Source organism: Rattus norvegicus, chromosome 2 (genome assembly GCF_036323735.1).
Source record: "Rattus norvegicus strain BN/NHsdMcwi chromosome 2, GRCr8, whole genome shotgun sequence".
NCBI classification, from domain to species: domain Eukaryota; kingdom Metazoa; phylum Chordata; class Mammalia; order Rodentia; family Muridae; genus Rattus; species Rattus norvegicus.
In genome coordinates, this window is record NC_086020.1 from 176286755 (window position 1) to 176305510 (window position 18756).

An 18756-nucleotide genomic window follows, 5' to 3' on the forward strand; every position below is an offset into this window, starting at 1 on the left:
AGAGAGAGAGAGAGAGAGAGAGAGAGAGAGGAAGGAAGAAAGAAAGAAAGAAAGAAAGAAAGAAAGAAAGAAAGAATACAGAAAATACAGGGTAGAGGCTGGGGGATGGGGGGAGAAAGACTGCAGTACACTCCTACTCCCCTCTCAACTGTCTCTCAAGTCTTAAAAAGTTATTTCTGGGGGGGAGCGAAAAATAAATTTAAAAAAAACTTATTTCTGATCTCTCTCTTTCGCCATATTTCTAGGGTCAAAGGGGCTGAATTACTGGTTTATAACAGTAAGAGGCAAGAGAATCAGCGACTGTCCTAAGGGACAGAAGATCTCCACTATATTCGAGGCTCTCAGGATTAACTAAAAAAAAAAAAAAAATCTGGGTTCTCAGGGGCCCCCAATCTCACTCCTGTTATCCAAAGTTCAAGGCTCCAAACTAAGTCACACGAAGCCTCTAGGACCCTTCTGGCCACCCGGATCAGCCCCCACCCCCATCCTCTCCCTCCACGCCTTCTCTCCCTCGCCCGGTCACTGCATGTACCACAGGGGCACGAACTAACTCACCTCCCAGCCATGGCCTCTGAGATCCCCGAACTGGGGGGCTGGGGAAGGGGACGGCTTGCTGCCTAAGAGATGACAAGAGAGAACCACATCTTCTACCGGGGGTCCCACCCCCACCCGAACGCCCCTTCCTGTCCCCCACGCAGCGCAGAGACCTGCTCCTCCCACTGTAGCGGCCGCGGGCTTTGTCTGCTCCACGAGCTCTCTCCCGGGGGCCTAAGCCCGTGGACTCCGCGATCGCGCGCGGGAGGAGGGAGGGCACTGCAGCCACGCGGCCGCTCCGCCCCGGCCCTCATTACCATAAGAAAGAGGCCCGGGACCCGCGGGCCGAGGAGAAACGCCTTTCCATGCCCGCTCCCTTCCCACATACCGCCCGCTCCTGAAATTTCTCCGACCACGACTCTCGGCCCACCCGAGGCTTTTCCCGCGACCGGTGGGCAGAGCCCGAGAGGCGCAATCCCCTTCTTGCCCGGGTTGAGGAATTCGTTCCCGCGCCCGAGGGCGGGAAACTACAACTCCCGGCATGCCCCGGGCGCCCCCGGCGCGCCCCCCTCCCGTCAGTTCCATGCTGCTCCATCCAGTTCATTTAAAACAAAAGAGTTTGAGCGCTGGAAGGGGCTGGGCTCTATTGGGGGCCACTGAGCGACGCTCCGGGACTGGGGCTCGGTGCGGGAGCCTAAGGGGGCGTCTGCTCGGCGGAGGGTAGAGACTCTGGGTCCAAGGCGGAGGGGTGGGGGCTAGGGCCCGCAGCCCCCCACCCCACCCCGTCACCCCGGAGCGAGAGGAGATCTGCTTTCTTGGTTTTGCTTCTTTTCCCCCACCCCCACCCGGGGGCTGGGGCGAGGGGAGTCAGGTTACAGGGTGCTTGGGGAGGGGGGCTTAGGGGTGGGTCTATCTTTCTATCTCGCTTTCTTCCCCCCTCCCCAGCTCTTTGTTCCCCCTCCCCACACACCCCCTCCTCTCCTCTCCCCTCCCCTCCTCTCTCCTCTTCTCCCTTCCACCACCTCTCTCTCTCTCTCCCTCTCTCTCTCTCTCCCCCAGCTTTTGTTTCGCCATGCCTAGTCTAGTGGTATCTGGAATAATGGAAAGAAATGGGGGCTTTGGAGAACTAGGATGTTTCGGGGGAAGCGCTAAGGACCGAGGGCTGCTGGAAGACGAGCGCGCCCTTCAGCTGGCTCTTGATCAACTCTGCCTCCTGGGTTTGGGGGAGCCCCCCGCCCCCACGGCGGGCGAGGACGGGGGAGGTGGGGGGGGCGGCGCCCCCGCGCAGCCGGCCGCCCCCCCGCAGCCGGCCCCGCCGCCGCCGCCCGCGGCGGCCCCGGCCGCCCCGAGCGCGGCCCCCGCGGCGCAGACGCCCCAGCCCCCCACCGCCCCCAAAGGGGCGAACGACGCCAAGCTCTGCGCGCTCTACAAAGAGGCCGAGCTGCGCCTGAAGGGCAGCAGCAACACTACGGAGTGCGTTCCCGTGCCCACCTCCGAGCACGTGGCCGAGATCGTGGGCAGGCAAGGTAAGCGGGCGTCTGGACACTGCGAGGGTTGGAGTGGGGGCTTGCTGTCCCCGGCGCGGAAAGTTCATCGCTTCCTTCTTTGCGCGCCTCTGGCTCTGTCTCTTCCCGACAAAGGGGGCCCCGCCCCCTGCCCAGATTCCAAGTGCCACAAAGTTCCCTGCTACCCCTAGTCGGGACCGCTCTCGGGACCCTTCCTCCCCTGGGGCTCCGCCCGTAGACAAAGAAATATCCTGGAACTGGGAGAGGAAAGGGGAGGGGGGAGCTGCCTCCCAATCCCAGGGTCTGCGGAGGGGGTGTCGGCTCCCTGCTGGAAGGACTGACGGAATGTGCTATTACTTGGGAGCCCCTACTCTGGTATCTGCTTGAAGACTGGGGAGGGGGCACTCCTGGGACCTTCTGCTGTTGGAGTTGGGGACTCTGAAGGAGACCTGGTCCATGAAGCCCGACTGAGGATCTGCCTCTTTGTTGGGCTGAGTGTAGGAATGAAAGGGGGTGTGGCCCAGGGGAGGGTCCCAGTCTGGGGAGAGGTGATGGGGGAGCCCTTGGCAAAGAGGGGTCCCGTGGTCGCTTACACACCGAAGTTGAAGGGCCCCTGTGTTTGGGGAGGGGGAATCTCTGAGGAGGTACCAGCCCTGGTGTGGGCCTCTCCTCCTCTGTCTTGCTTTTGTTCTGGGCTGGCCACGGCCTGGAGCCAGGGGTCTGCAGAGAAGTCTCTGAGTGAATGCGTGGGACAGGGCAGGAAGGGCATGTCGGTGAAGGGGGACAGAAACCTCCACTTGGAATATGGGGGTAGGTGGGTGCGTGTCTGGGTGTGCTGGGAAGGGTGTTGGATTAAGCCAATGGAGTATGTTACCACACCCTCTCAGCCCAGCATCTCTGGATGGGTGGGAGTGTTGGTAAGTACCCAGATTGAGCAACCTGGATCTTGGGGACCCTTCCCCTCCCAGTTTCTTGGGGGGCGGGATTTGGATATTGCCAAGGGGCTGGGCTGTGAGGTGGAGTGGGGGAGGAGCTGTCCCACCGTGGGGAACAATGGAGGGGCTGCATTCCGCGGGAGTAAAGGAGGAGGCCAGTTCCTGGCCGTGGAGGGGAGGCAGGCTGGGGCCCCTACCCCATATCCTACTTCATCCACCCTAGTATTGGGGCTGGAGGATTTGGGATGGAGAGTGGAGTGGAGGAGGGGAGCTTGCCACTCCCCTGCACAGCGCCCCTCCCTCAATCTCTTGGGGGTTTCTGGGTTAGAAAGTTGGATTTCCCCTCCTTGTCAGACACTGGGGATTCAGAGCCTGGAATAGGGTGGGGATATTAATATCTTTACTTGGGTGAGGATTTGGAAGGCACCAGAATTTAATGGGGTCATTTACTCTTTCGCCTCTTTAGGAAATGCATCTATCATAAAAGTAGAATCTGTCCTAGTAGAAAATTGTCAGAGAACATAAGTCCTTCTTTCCCCATTCTGTAAGCATATAGAAGTCCTCTCACCTTCCTCCTGCTGCCACTGTTTTACTGTCTCTCTGACTTTGGCCTCAACTTCTAGGGATGCTTCTTCAGGGTTGCAGAACCCAAGATGATGAAGCTGCTGGGCTCTCTTAATGCCCAGCCTCGGGCATTTCTCCTCCGTCTTATACCGGGGCTTGTCCTCCCAAACTCCAGAACTCTCAAAGACACCTAAACTCCCGCTGAAGTGTTTGGATCCAAAACTTAGGAGCCAGAACCTAGGTGCCCATCAGGTGGCATGTAAACAGACGTGGCAGAAAGTATTGTGTGTCTATCCTCTGAGCCTCAGAAGTCAGGCCATCATCCACTGATACTGAAGCAGCAGGAACGTGGGTTTGGCAACAAGTAGGACTTCCTAACTACCAACAGCTCTGAAAAGAAGTGTGCGTGGGGGGGGGTCACATTTTCCTTCCTAAAATATATTAAAGAAACATTCCTAACCCACGGGGTCCCACCAATTCAATAGGGTGCGAAAAGACACTTGGGGAATGGAGGAAGGCGGAGAAAGAACAAGCAAGCTGACCAGAGGCCTGCAGTTGAGGGTTGAGGGTCGGGGCAGTTCTAAGAGTGATCTTGTACTTGGCTATGGATGGGTACACGAGGAAGGGCACCCAACACTGAGATGTGCCTGGGGAGCTCAGGGATTTTGTCTGTGAGCATGGGGCAGAAGTGTTGGTATGTACTGTCAGCCTGTGTGCTGGGGGAAATTGAGATGGGAGAGGGCCCTGGTACACATGAAGGGGTGTTCTGCTCAACCTACCATATTGCTTGGATGAGGGCACTGCCCATAGGCTCCTGAAACTCTGAAGGAGGGGTAAGAGATTGAGCCTCTGAAGCCAGGCAGATCCACACAGTCCCTGTGATCTACAGCCTTTCCTGACCGGCATTCCTACTTCCCCCTCCTCTTCTCTTTGTCTTGCTTTTCTTTCTCTTCCTGCCTCTCCCCAGCCTCCCAGCTCTAACCTGATACTCTTTCAAAGCAGGAGCGAGGGTCCAGAAACGCTCAGTTCCCCTCTTCTCAGCCTCCAGTACATCTCAGTCCTGTCCTGGGCGGCAGACAAGAAGTACAAGAGTTCAGGCATTAGGTCCTCTGGATGACACTCCCTTCCTACTTCTCCCTTGAGATTCTGGCCCCTCGAACTCCACCCCAGCCCCAAGTCGTCCCACACTGAGTCAGGTACTGCAAACTCACTATGGTGTGGAGAAGCACAGAGATTGTGGGGTCTCTCACCTCCCTCCAGCAGTTTAGTGTTTCTCTGACTTTGGCCTCTGCTAGGGATGCTAGGAAGGCCTGCAGAGGTCACAGCACACAGTAGCCAATGTCCCGGGGTGAGCTAGAGGACAGACTCTTTTAATGAATGGAAGTCACATGAGTAGACTGGATTAATGAGTGCATTTGAGCAAAGATCAAGAGTGGTGACTGAGAGGAAGGTGAGATGGAAGGAACGGAAGGGCAGGTGCTCAGGAAAGAGTTTGTAAGGTTTTGTAAGCTGCTTTTCTCAAAGGCTCTGAGGGAGGGGGGTCTCCGAGAAGTGTATTTGGAACACAAGAGAAACTGGTGCAGTCATCGATTGGTCAAGTTGGGGGTAAGCGGTGTTTGTGGTCATGAAGGTGATACTTGGATCAACTGAAGATTTCTGGGAGGCTGAGGTTCTGGGGAAGGTCCCAGTACAAACTCCTTTGTCCTGTGAATTTCTTTCCCACTCTGTCCAGGCTGCAAGATTAAGGCACTGAGAGCCAAGACCAACACCTATATCAAGACACCTGTGCGAGGTGAGGAGCCCGTGTTCATGGTCACTGGGAGGCGGGAAGATGTGGCCACAGCCCGGCGGGAGATCATCTCAGCAGCTGAGCATTTCTCCATGATAAGAGCCTCACGCAACAAGTCTGGCGCCGCCTTTGGGGTGGCCCCTGCTCTGCCAGGCCAAGTGACCATCCGTGTAAGAGTGCCCTACCGCGTGGTGGGACTGGTGGTGGGTCCCAAGGGAGCGACCATCAAACGCATCCAGCAGCAGACCAACACATACATCATCACTCCAAGCCGGGACCGAGACCCCGTGTTTGAGATCACCGGCGCCCCAGGCAACGTGGAGCGAGCGCGGGAGGAGATCGAGACGCACATCGCTGTGCGCACCGGCAAGATTCTTGAGTACAACAGCGACGGCGACTTCCTGGCTGGCAGCCCTGACGCTGCCCTGGACAGCCGCTACTCAGACGCCTGGCGGGTGCATGCGCCAGGCTGTAAGCCACTCTCCACCTTCCGGCAAAACAGCCTGGGCTGCATAGGCGAGTGCGGTGTGGACTCGGCCTTTGAGGCCCCGCGCCTAGGCGAGCAGGGCGGTGACTTCGGCTACGGCGGATATCTGTTTCCGGGCTATGGCGTGGGCAAGCAGGACGTGTACTATGGCGTGGCGGAGACAAGCCCCCCGCTGTGGGCGGGCCAAGAGAACGCCACGCCCACCTCGGTGCTCTTCTCCTCTGCTTCCTCCTCCTCTTCTTCAGCCAAGGCACGAGCGGGTCCCCCAGGCGCACACCGCTCTCCCGCCACCTCTGCGGGGCCAGAGCAGCTGACTGGGCTCCCTCGGAGGCCGCCCGGAGAACCACTGCAGGGTTTCTCTAAACTGGGGGCAGGCGGGCTTCGGAGCCCTGGCGGTGGGCGGGACTGCATGGTGTGCTTTGAGAGCGAAGTGACAGCAGCCCTGGTACCCTGTGGACACAACCTTTTCTGCATGGAGTGTGCAGTACGCATCTGCGAGAGGACGGACCCAGAGTGTCCTGTCTGCCACATCACCGCCACACAAGCCATCCGAATATTTTCCTAAGCTTTTTGTCCCTGGTCTCCCAGGCCCGCACCCTGGGGTGCCGCCCTGAACCTGTAGGGCCTTTTGAAAAATCAGTGACTACAGGGCAAGGTGCTTGGAAATATTCACTCGTTGGGGTGGGGAAGGGGAGGCTTGAGTGGCTGGGGGCGGGGCCACTTTCAGAGCCTCTGGTTACCCTTTGGGAGGGGGCCATAAGTTTTACTAGAGTTACAACTCTGATACCTCAACACACCCTTAAATCTGGAAGCAGCTAAGAGAAGCTTTTGTTTAGCCTGAAGTGGCCACCAGGACGTCCTGACCTTTCCCTTCTCCCTATCCGTGTGTCATTTTGTCCCTTCCTTTGGAGGGGTAAGAACAGGGAGAATTGCCATGTGTAGCTAGAGGTGCTCTTAGTGATCCCCAGCCCTCTAGTCCTGACCTCCCATCTCCTAACACAACCCCTTACCACGCTCCCCGCCTCATATCCTGAGTTCCCAACAGTGTAAGGAGATGGGGGCCTATTAAAGATCTGGGTAGGTCTTCTGGGGTGGAGGAGGGTGTCAATTAAGGGCTCACAACTCACTTGTCTTTCAAAGCTGGGCTAGAGAGATGTGGAAAGAGGGGCTTCTCTTTCCCTTCCAACTTTTTGCTTGGTTTTCCCCCAATTTTTTCCCTCTGGATCTGCCCTTTGCTTTTTTTTTTAACTCTTTTTTTTTTTTTTTCCTATTTCTTCTATTCCCCTTTCCCTCCACCCCAGCCAGCTGTTGCTTTCTGTCCCCTTGTACCTCTTGCCTCTTCTAGCCCAGCTTTGGGGATATCATCTTCCTGGGAGAGAAGTCTGGAGAAGTTTTTGTAGCCCCCACTCCCAGTTCCTCTTCTTGTAGTGGGCATCCCTTTTCCCCACTCCTCCAAAGAATCGGTTCCAATTCTTGATGGAATGTAGTTTTAGACTGAATGACAGTTTGAGACGGGAAATTAATAAGGGGGTACATAATGGAAACTAATAGTAGGGGTGCATAAAAGGTTGGAACCCCACCTTTATCATCTATGGGCATTATACTTAGGGAGCAGTTCTTATCCTGGATCTTCTGCCCAAGGGAAGGGAAAGTAGGAAAGTCCTGGGGCAAGAGAGATGTGACTGGAAGGGCTCCCCTCCCCCTCTCCTGCAGTGGCCTACCCCCTGACCTCTCTGCACCTAGCTGAACCATTACTGAATCCTTATTAGCCACAAATCATGAATTCTGTCTTACCCACTGGCTGAGGAGAGAGGCCAGCTCTTTTGGTGAGGGGCCAGGCCAGGGCAAAGCAGGATTGGGGTGCAGTGGAGCCTGTTACAAGAATCAGGTATTGTGATAGGTCTGGCACCCCTTTATGCTCCTCTTGCTCACTTGTGTCTGTCAGCAGCCTCCTACCCTCCTGGTTCCGCTGGCCGGGCCAGGAGAGGATGAGTGACCAGGAGATGCTTGTATATAGCTGGGTGGGACTATTCTGAGCCCTAGCTCGGGAGGCCCACTCTTCCTGGATGGGGAAAGGATGTGGGATGAGGGCAGAGGGAGGTCTCTCTTTTGCCTCTTGTGAATTAACTTGCCTCTCCTCAGCCTTCCCCTCCAGACCACCAGCCTGGGAGGGGAGAGGAAGGAGGTCACAGCCCAGCAAACTGGCCTGTGGCAGCTTCCCTTCCTTCCACCAATGTGAGCCATCTCGAGATGTCTGTACAATAGAAACCAAACCAAATGGGCACCCTGGGCTGCCCAGGGGCAGGGAATGGGAGGGGGGTGGGAAGAAGGGATGTCTGTCTGTCAGTCCCCTCCCCCTCTCCACTCCTTACCCACAAAGGCAAAAGACTGTTACACTAGGGGCTCCGCAGATCCAGTCCCACCCTTGCTGGGTGAGCCTTTCCTAGAAACAAGCGCAAAGTGAGTGAGCGGCAAAACAAAGCAATGAGGGAGTGAGACGGGCGACCAACAGAGGAGAGAAAACAAAAATAGCAAAAAAAGAAAAAAAGCAGTTCTTTATAATTTAATATTCTATTTTAATAAAGGCATTTATTACCGTATAAATGTAGCAAAGAACCTGGGCTAATATGAAAAAAAGACTTTTTATTAGGTAATTTATTATATGAAAAGGATATTTTATTTTATGATAAAGTGATCCTTAAAAAAACTTTAGAAGGTTTAGAATATATGTAGGGAGAGAAGAAAAAAATACATTTGTATTCAGAGTTAAATCTTAAAAAAAGTTTTTAATATATGTTCGGGTTTATGTTCTTTTTTTTTTCCCCCACTTTTTTTTGGGGAGAAATGTCATTTGCTTTTCTTGGGGGAGCATCCTGGGATGGAGGGTGGAGCGGGGATGGGGAGTTGGTCCCTTCTGGGGCCCCCACCAGTAGATTGGATTTCACTCTGTGGGCTCCCCTCCCCCTCCCCCTCAGGGGGAGCCGGCAGAGCAAAACAAAGGAAGGGATTAACCAGAAAGGAAGAAGCTTTGGGACTAAGGACTGAGGGTCCTGGAGTGTCCCTCCTTCCCCTACCCTGTGCCAGGGGCAGTCAGGAGGGAAAAGCCAGAACTGAGGCCTAACAGGCCTATGGAAACCCTCAGAGGTGTGAGATTTAAGAGAAATAGATTTTTTTTAACCAAAAAAAGTTTTAAGAAAAAAAATGAGAAGAGAAAGAAAAACCGAGGGGTTTAAAAGAAGAGAATACTACAAAATAATTCAAATTTATTTCATATAATCCTAGAAAAAGGAAAAGAATTACTAGTTACTTAGTAGATGATACTCAGAATAGCTTAAAGTTTAGTAGCATTGTGGGCCCCTGAGCCCAGTAGAATGTATAAAAGTATGGGAAAGAGAAAAGAATAGAGGCCAGTGGCTGCTGCCCTACCCCTGGGGCCAGGGCTAGAGCAGGCTGCTAGCTAGGATTGGGAGCTTCCAGTCTGCTGGGGTTGATTCTGAGAATCCTTAGGTTTAAGTGCGGGACAAGTACATGAGGGGCTCTGTCCCAGGGTCTTTGCAAGGGTACACACTGGTCACCGGAAGCTCCACGAGGCTGGGCTGAGATCCTGGCCATCTGTTAGGAAACCCCTACTCCTAATGCCCAACCCTCCCAGCCTCTCCCAGGCCACCCTGAGGAAGTCCTTGAAGTCAGCTCGGTCCTTCTCCCTACAGGTGGGTTCCCGAGCCAGGTGTAGCTAGCTGTTCTTTCTGTGAATGAGCCAGCAACTTCTTGTCAGCCCAGACTCCAGCACCCTGCTGTGTGGGAGTGCCATTGCAGTTTCTAGTGCTGTTTTTCTTCACATCTATAGTGGGGTGTTTTGGGGTTTTTTTTTTTGTTGTTGTTGTTGTTCATTTGTTATTTTTTTGACACAGGGTCTCTAGTTCAGTCTGGCCTTAAACAAGCAGCCATCTTCTTGCTGCCTCCAGTTGCTGGGACTATAAAGAATGCACCGCTATTCCTGGCTTTGTGGAGTCTCAGAGAAGTTAACATCCCAAGGAAGACTTCCTACTTGGGAAGTATAGTGCAAGTATTGTCCTTACGGGTCTGGGGGAACTCCCCCACTCCACCCCTAAGAACAGATAAAGTGTGCAGGGAACTTGGGTGACCCTCTGTGCAACCCTTGTGTTCGGATAGGAATCACGCATAGGGCCACATAACCTTCCCCACAGAAAGCCGGGAGCCTGGCTTTCGCATGTGAGAAATAGGCATTTTTAAGCACTTGCCTTCCATCACCCCTAGCTAGCAATGAGATCAGGATTGGGAGAGGCCTCTTGGCTTTAGCTTGATTGAGCAGTATACCAGTGATTGACATGCCACTTCATGACCCTAGAGCCCACACACATCTCCCTCTCCCCAAATTACTCTTCTCACCCCATCTAGAGACTAGAAGTTCCCCTGCCCTTTTTGCCCAAGGCCCTCGGTAGTTTTTTGAGATGGTAGCACCTGGGAATGGGGAGAATGTCCCCTAGCAATCCTGAGGGTGAGTGGTTGGGTAGAGACAGCCCCGGGGCAGGGAAGATGGTCTCTCCACTGTAGAAAGTAGAGTAGGATCGTGGTCAGACTTAATTTGAGGCATCAAGTGACTCGTACAAATCACCAAGGAAGATTCCAAATGCAGAGTAAAGGTGGGAAATGAAACAGACCCATGAGTAATCAAGTCAAAGTGAAGTTGCACACAATGCAGAGAAACCAAGAAGGGGGAGGGTTAATGTATTAAATGTGCTATGGAGAAGTTAATTTTATTAAAAGTATTATTACTTAAGGCTCTGTCTTTCACTGTATGCCAACTGGAACTTGGGTAGCAACTGCTGTGGGGTGGTGTTCTGGTGTGGGAAGTGGATATCCAGGGTTGCCTGCCATCATTCCTTACTTGGAGAGTCATCTGGCACTCTAGAAAAAGATGTTGAGAGACAAAAAGGCTGCCCCCTACCCTTCCAATTTCAGTTCCTCCTGTTCCGGGACAGGAAAAAGACTAGATGGGATGGGGGTTGGGGATTTAGCTCAGTGGTAGAGCGCTTGCCTAGGAAGCGCAAGGCCCTGGGTTCGGTCCCCAGCTCCGAAAAAAAAGAACCAAAAAAAAAAAAAAAAAAAAAGGACTAGATGGGATGTTCACCTCTCAGTCTTAGGAACCCCTCCTCCGTACACATACCAGGCTGGTATCTTACCCAGTGCCCCTGCCATTGGAGTGACCTCAGTTCTTGGCACCAGGGCACTGGGTACCAGATGGTGCTGGAGGATGGTTTCTTTTGTTTTGCCTTCCAAATACCCCTCCCCTCCACACAATCTTCCATCCCCCACCTGGCCTAGGGGTTGGCAGAGAGATGGGTAGGCAACTCCTGCCCCCTTGGCACCGTCCCCAGACCGAGGAACTCCAGAAGCAAGCCCTGGGGGGAGGTGGATATGGTGCAGAGGTCAGGAAGGGGTGGAGAAGGGGGATCAGGGACTCAGAGGAGGAGTCAAAGTTGGGAGGGCGGCACAGACATCCTGACAAGGGACAGTTGGAAGGCAGCAGGATGGCCAGGCATGATACAAAACAGTTTTATTTGCAGGCCCTCACCTGTAAGGGGTTCGGGTGATGGAGAGGGATGTGGTGGATAGATCATATGGTAGGGCATGATGACCCTGGGTGCTTGTGAACAGGGACTTGAGGGTGGGGAGAAGTCCTGCAGTAAGGGTGGTGGATGTACCGGAAGGCTAAAGGCAGGACACAGGGTTGGTCATAGCTGAAGTCAAAGGCCAATGCAACAGGCCCTCTTCTCCCCAGGTCCAGGATCCTGTCCAGCTTGGGCACTGCCCAGGGTGATGGCACTGGTCCGGGTGCTGTTCTGCCTCTGCTTGGACACCTTTGCAAAGATCTCTAAGGGAAAAAAAATCAGGCCAGAAGTTTAATGTCCTGCGCCCTAATGCCGCACTTTCCATGTACCCCATCCAGGGAAGAGTTTTTGCTGAAACAAAGTAGTTTTGACACTTGGGTCTGATCTATCGTCCTGAGTAGACAAGGAACCCAGACTCAGCCCCCTAAAACATGAGGGCCTCCCGTTATTTCCCTAAGCTCTAGGATGAGTGGAGAGATGGGAGGTGGAACCAGTAGCTCTCAGAAGGCTTGAGGCTACAGGCGCTGAGGTTAGGACAGGGTCCCACTGGAAATGGAGCACCCACTGTGCGCAGGCTCTTACTTACCTTTGAGGACAGTCTCAAAGGCTAGCTCAACATTGGTGGAGTCCAGGGCTGAGGTCTCCAGGAATAGCAGGCCATTGTTCTCTGTCAGGAAGGGAAGCACATATTAGGTGTGGATCTACAGCAACAAAACAGTAAAGAACATTTATTCAATGCTTTCTAGGGCTCCCCTATATGCCAAACCCATGGTAGATAGAAGCTTGTTTAATCCTTTATACCATCTATAAAGTAGGTTCATTTAGGAAAGGAGACCCTAGAAATGAAGGGAGAATGAAGAGGGAACTTCCTACAATGGCCCACATCTAGGAACTGACCAAGAGGAGGACAGAAGCTGTTCCCTAGCCCACTGCATTGAAGTGCTTACTATTAAACCCAGAGAGCGTCTGGGGAGATGGTCACCAGGAGCCTGCAAGAGTCTCTGAGTGTTTCAGGGTGGGACTGTCATAGAATCAACTGTGAGCAACTGCTAATGAAGACAGTCTCACAGCAAGGAGTCTGGGGAGACACATGAGTTCCCAACGGATTTGGAAGCAGTGAACCACATGAGGGAAGACATACCCTAAGTATATGAGCAATGGAGGGGGAGTCAGACAGCGGGAGGGGCTCTCACCAGCAAACATGCACGCCTCCTCAGTGGGGACCTCTCGGGCCTGGCTGAGGTCACTTTTGTTCCCCACAAGCATGACAACGATTGTGGCTTCGGCATGGTCATACAGTTCCTTTAGCCAGCGCTCCACCACAGCATAGGTCTGGTGCTTGGTCAGGTCAAATACCAGGAGTGCCCCTACGGCTCCGCGATAGTACCTGCATGGGGATGCAGGGGAAGGATGGACAGGGACTGAATAGGGCTGTCAGCACAGCCATCAAGTTAAAGGTCTGACATCAGTGTGTCAGCAGTCAGGAAGGACCCCCTCATTCCCACCCCTTCAGGGCATTCAAGGTTCCCAAGTGCTGCAGGGAAACTGGTCTCTGAGTCTTTGAAGCTTCACCTCCCCGCTTCGACCCCCGCACCTGCTCCTCAAAGGCACTGTGCTTCCTCAGTCTTTTGCCTGACTTCAGCCCTGCCCATCTACCAATGCCCATGTGGACCCTGATCAGGTATGTCCTAGATTTTCCACCCGTGATGTCTTCCTTACTTAGATCCTTGTTTAGTAGCCTCATCTGCTGGCGTCATTCCAAGGTGAGCCAAGTGCCTGCTTCTTGGACCAGTACCTGGCCTAAATTCCTGAAGATATTTAGCCTCTTTCTGGAGCCTCTGAGTTCAAAAGGCTGTCTTAAAACTAATGGTATCTAATTATTCCTTGTTTTGTTTTGAGACAAGACCTCAATCTATAGCCCAGGCTAGCCTCAAAATCAAGGTAATCCTCTGTTTCAGCTGGGATTAAAGGCATGAACCATAACTTGTTTATTCCTAATTTATGAACAAGTCAGCCGAGTCTTTTAAGAGTGGTGGATGAGGGGCTGGGGATTTAGCTCAGTGGTAGAGCGCTTACCTAGGAAGCGCAAGGCCCTGGGTTCGGTCACCAGCTCCGAAAAAAAAAGAACCAAAAAAAAAAAAAAAAAAAAAAAAAGAGTGGTGGATGGGCGTGGCCCTTCAGTGTACATAGCAATACCCCCCCCCCCCCGCGCTTCCTGCTTCCTGTCTCTTGCAGTTCTATCTTCCAGCAAACATGACGGACCACATTTCAGACGGCTGAACCCGACAGTGGTCAGGAGACACTTTGGATATGGTGCCAGAAGGCATAATTTTCTGAGGCTTTATAAACTATTTATAAAATACTCCAAGTTAAGAGATGTGCCTAGTAAATGGGAGGTCATAAATTCAATTCCACGTACAATATATACATCCACCAATCAAACAACCACCTAATAAACTTTTTAAAAAATAGTGACTGTGAATGGTGGAACATTCCTTTAATGTTCTCCATTAAAATACTGCCTACAGTACTCAGGGGGCAGAACAGGATCTGTGTGAGTTCAAGGCTAGCCTGGTCTATATAGCAAATTCCAGACCAGCCAAGACTATATAATGAGTTCTAGTTCTACTTGTGAGCTCAAGCTAACCTAGTCTACAAGCGTCCAGCTCATCCTCAGCACTTGTGTTCAAACGCATTGCCAAGAGTAGAGCATTGTGCTGAAGTGAGGGGGCGCTCTCAGTCCACGCACCAATTTAAACAAGGATGGATAGAATTACAGCTCCTAGCTTTTTCCTGTAATACTCAAAGAGCTCCACAGAATGCTGGGTAGAAAGTGCTTTGTCTCCTCATGGGCACCAGAGAGGCTTAGTAAGTGGGGCCATGACTTGTGTCAGTGATCCTTACATCCTATCTGTCCCTTTTGGTTAGTCACAGCACTTAGGTCCCCATGATTTCTACCCCACGAACTCATGACAAAGTCTCCCGCCTCCCATCCTCCCACACCTAGCCCAGAGAAGAGTCCTGGTTTCCCAGGTTCCTCACAACGCCCCCAGGCCTAGACTCACGCAGAGGTGATGGCTCTATATCGCTCCAGACCAGCTGTGTCCCAGATCTGTGCCTTGACAGCAGCGGTGCCCAGCATCACAGTGCGGGTGGAGAACTCAACCCCGATGGTGGTGCGGCTGTCGTGGCTGAATTCATTGCGGGTGAACCGGGACAGCAGATTGGTCTTGCCCACGCCTGACTCGCCGATCAGTACCACTGAGGGAGTGGAGAGAGGAGGGCTGAGCCAGGGCAGAGCAGCTCTGAGCCTACCTGAGCTGGGCAGCCTGTCCCACCAGAAAGAGGAAGTGAGATCAGAAAAGCAAGAAAAGAGTTATCTCTTCTGGCAGAGACTGGGGCTGGCCACACTGCATTGGGCATCTGTCTGAGGGCAGGGAATAGAAAGGCCAGGAGTGTTCCAGACAGGGGCTGCTGAGGCAGCAGGGTAACACAGTTAAGAGCAACGGGTGTGGGCTGCTGGCAGAGGACATGTGGAAAGGTGACTGAGACAGCATGTGAGAAAGGACAAAGGCCGCCGGGAGGGCTGGAGTGCACATTTCTGGACTAGGGAGAATGGAGTATGGGAAGGTTGCAGATGTCTGTATGTGAGTTGGAAGGATGAGGAAAAGGGGCTTGGGTGTGTTGTGTGTCCACATGGAAGACTGAGGCTAAGGTTGGCCAGTGACACTTCTGTAGGTGAGAGGCAGGTGTTGGAGTGCGCCTTCGTGGACGCATGCGCGTTACTGCCTCTCCTTTACTAGGAGAGACATCCCCATTCATCCATCCACAGCCCTGGCCTCAGCCCTGGAGCAAGGTTTTAATGCTAGGCAGGCTTCTGTCCTTACTGGCTTTGTGGCCTTTTAATTTTGTTTTAAGATTTATCTATTTTATGTGTGTGAGCGTTTTGCCTCTATGTATGTTTGTATACCACATGCATCCCTGGTGGAGTGTCAGATCACCCGGAACTGGAGTTAAAGATGGTTGTGACCACCATGTGGGTGCTTACCCACAGAGCCACCTCTCCAGCCCCTTTTGTGACCTCTTTTTGGAGAACTACTTAACTCTTTACATCTTAGTTTCTTCCTCTGTAAAATCCCAGTGGCTAACATTTACAGAGTGCTTCCATCCAAAACACTTCATGTAACCTCACAACAATGCCTGAGGTAAATGCCTTTATTATCTTATTATTATTGTTATTATTATTATTATTATTATTATTATTATTATTATTATTATAAAAAACAGGATTTGGCTGTCCGGGAACTCAGTCTATAGCCCAGGCTAGCCTTGAACTCACAGAGATCTACCTGCTGCCTCCCGAGTGCTGGGATTAAAGGCTTGCACTGCCACTGCCCGGCCACTATTCCCATTTTTATAGACAAGGTACCCACCTAGTAGGTCTCTCACAATGCACTAAACAGATAGATGTGCTGCTCACCTCTACCTTTTAGGAAGGACCTGCTCCACCCCCTCATTGCAGGGGGGGAAGCAGTGGCAGTGACAGCTCACAGGTGAGCCCTCATGGACACGGGATGTCATGCCTCTCTAGACAGGTCCATGTGGTACCCCAGGGACAGTGTTCCAAGGCTACCCCAAAGCTCCCTGTTCTCTGAATAGCTCTGAGCTGTCATGGCAGGTGACTATCCTCTGCCCGATCCTGCTTCCTCCTGTTTATCCTTGCATGTGCCAGCCTGTAATCATTACAGAATACCCCAGACTTCTTGGAAGTAGCACTGGGACTCCATCTGAGCTAACTGGTAAGTGGCAGAGAGACCACACAACCACCTATAGTGATAGCTCACACCAGGGATGAGAAGATGATTGTATGAAAATGGTACCTAGTAGGGCCTCAACAAATGGGAGTCACTACACCTGTGGCCACAGCCCCACGCTTCCTTGGGAAAATGCCAGGAGTACAGGCTCCCCAGCTTGGGCCAGGGTGGGGCTGAGCTTGGGAGAGGCTGTGGGTGTGGTGCAAAGGAAAGGAGAGTGCCACCAGGCCACCTTGCCTTCAAGGAGGGCTAGAGAACCACAGAGGGACCAAATATCAGGAGTTGGGGGGTGAGGGGAGCAGGAGGGAAGCATGTGCACCTTCAGAGACAGCCCAGTGAACCCAGTGCCTAATATCTGGGTCCAAAGACAGTGCAAGAGGCCATGCAGCCCAGGATTCCTGTGGAATCCATTAGACTGTTCCAAATTCAATGCATTGCTCCAGTGTATCAACTACCTATGAGTCAACTCCCCTATGTGTTAACTACCTAGATAACAATGGCTACCACTCTCCCTCCCCTCTTTCCTATGCATCTGCTGGGAAAGATGACTTTCTTCCACTTAAATTGGTTTGCTTCTTCCTCTTCCCTGCAAGTCCTTTTCTGAAGTCTGACCTCTCTCTCTTGGGCATCACTGACATTCCCAGGGATTCCAGCATCTATTAGAGACTGGGCAGGGAAGCCTAGTTTGGCAATAGGAAGGAATTACCAGCACCTTTAGAGAGCATACGATTTCAGAACATCTGTACTTGTAACCAGACCTGCCTAACTGCTCATGGCCTTTCTCTCCTAAAGGACATGCTGAGCTTGGAGATGGGGGGGGGGGGGGGGCGCGGGGAATTCCAAGTGAGAGATAAAAATCAAAAGACCCTGTCTCCTCTGGAAAGAGCCTCTCTCCCACCCTCTCTGGATTCTCCCTTTTCAAGAGCCCCAACTTACCCTTAAAGACAAAATTATAATCTTCATCTGTTCGATTCCCCATCTTGGCTCAGCATGGAGAGTGAGGGCGTTTGCAGGAACAGAGGTCACAAGTCTGTTTATAGGTTAAATGGCCTCCACTCTCAGCTCTTGAAAGACCTGCACCTGGCTCCTCTCTCATTAGGGTAAAGGACAAGAGGCTGAGTTGAGGCCAGGAAGAGCCCTGGAGGCTCAGCTCTGGCACTTTAGGCTACTCTGTGGGAGCTGAGAGGACGGAAGCTGAGAACAGGAAGAGCTAGCTAGCTCCGCTGGGCACCTGGGGCACAGGTGGGTGGAGCGATGATGACGTCAGACAGGTTAAACTGGTTAGGTGTCTGCTTTTGGCCCACACTCTCCCAAATAAGAGGGCCTGCTCATAGAGCTAACAGTGGGTGAGGCTGCGGGTGAGCCCGAGTGGGTTTCTGGGGTTCTAAGAAGGGGAGCCGCTACTGGGTTGAGAAAAATAGACACGGGGGTGGGGCAGAAACCTACCGGCCTCCGGCTTTCCCATCTCAGGTTTTAATAAGGACACATACCAGGGTAGGGGGCATCAGGGGAAGGGCTATTAGAGAAAGAAATGCAAGCTGGGTATAGCATCTCTGTACGATACTGAACTTTGGGAGATGTACCAGCATGCAGGCAGCTTCAGGCCCCTCCTTACCAGCTCCAGGCCAGGGAAGGGCAGCATTTCTCACTCAGGTGAAGCTGGAACACCACCTGGTCAGATGGGTCCCTTCCTAACATACAATAATCAGATTTACTCTCTTCATGGATGGATCTCAGCGAGAAGAGCAGAAAGAGCTGGATGTGGTGAATATGGGTGCAGCATCTGAAGATGAAGACCTTGAGGCCTTCTGAGGTCAGTCTTCCGATTGTCACGCTTGTACTGTGGGGCACACTACCCACACATCGGGTACACACATGCAATAAATAAGTAAAGGTAATGGAGAAGAATCTGCATGTCCACACACAATTTTTCTTTTTAACTAAAACAAATGCTGCAGATAGGGTCTGGTAGGCTCATGAAAGTGTAGGAAAGGGAGTTGGGGGCACTCCTAAAACTAGAAAATGGTGAACTCTAAGGGGTTGGGGATTTAGCTTAGTGGTAGAGCACTTGCCTAGCAAGCACAGGACCCTGGGTTCAGTCCTAGGCTCTGGAAAAAAAAAAAGACAAAATAACAAAAAGAGAGTTCAAGGACAGCTAGGGCTATGTAAGAGACCCTCTCTCTCTCTCTCTCTCTCTCTCTCTCTCTCTCTCTCTCTCACACACACACACACACACACACACACACAAGAAAAAAGTTTTTAAAAAAGGGGGGGGGGTTAGGGATTTAGCTCAGTGGTAGAGCGCTTGCCTAGCAAGCACAAGGCCCTGGGTCCGGTCCCCAGCTCCGAAAAAAAAAAAAAAAAAAATGGTGAACTCTAGGGACCTGTATTTTCTGTGAAGAACAGGCCTTTGCTCCTCTAGATCAATCCCAGGTACTGCAAATGGGTGGGTGAGAGCCTGCTCTGGGGCTGGAGAGACAGCTCAGCAGTCAAGG

At 52.5% G+C, this 18756-nt stretch overlaps 2 protein-coding genes across 2 annotated transcripts; one reads left to right on the forward strand and one right to left on the reverse strand.

Annotated features, from left to right (window-relative positions):
• The first annotated feature begins 1145 nt into the window (after positions 1-1145).
• On the forward strand, positions 1146-10615 carry Mex3a (mex-3 RNA binding family member A). Its single transcript, NM_001398739.1, has 2 exons — positions 1146-2060; positions 5271-10615. Exons 1-2 carry the CDS (start codon positions 1607-1609, stop codon positions 6377-6379), a joined length of 1563 nt encoding a protein of 520 aa, NP_001385668.1. The 5' UTR covers positions 1146-1606; the 3' UTR covers positions 6380-10615.
• Positions 10616-11369: 754 nt separating this feature from the next.
• Positions 11370-17467, reverse strand: Rab25 (RAB25, member RAS oncogene family). Its single transcript, NM_001107687.2, has 5 exons — positions 17198-17467; positions 14513-14708; positions 12641-12834; positions 12034-12114; positions 11370-11710 (listed from the first exon to the last, which is right to left on the reverse strand). Exons 1-5 carry the CDS (start codon positions 17238-17240, stop codon positions 11583-11585), a joined length of 642 nt encoding a protein of 213 aa, NP_001101157.2. The 5' UTR covers positions 17241-17467; the 3' UTR covers positions 11370-11582.
• Between the last annotated feature and the right edge of the window lie 1289 nt (positions 17468-18756).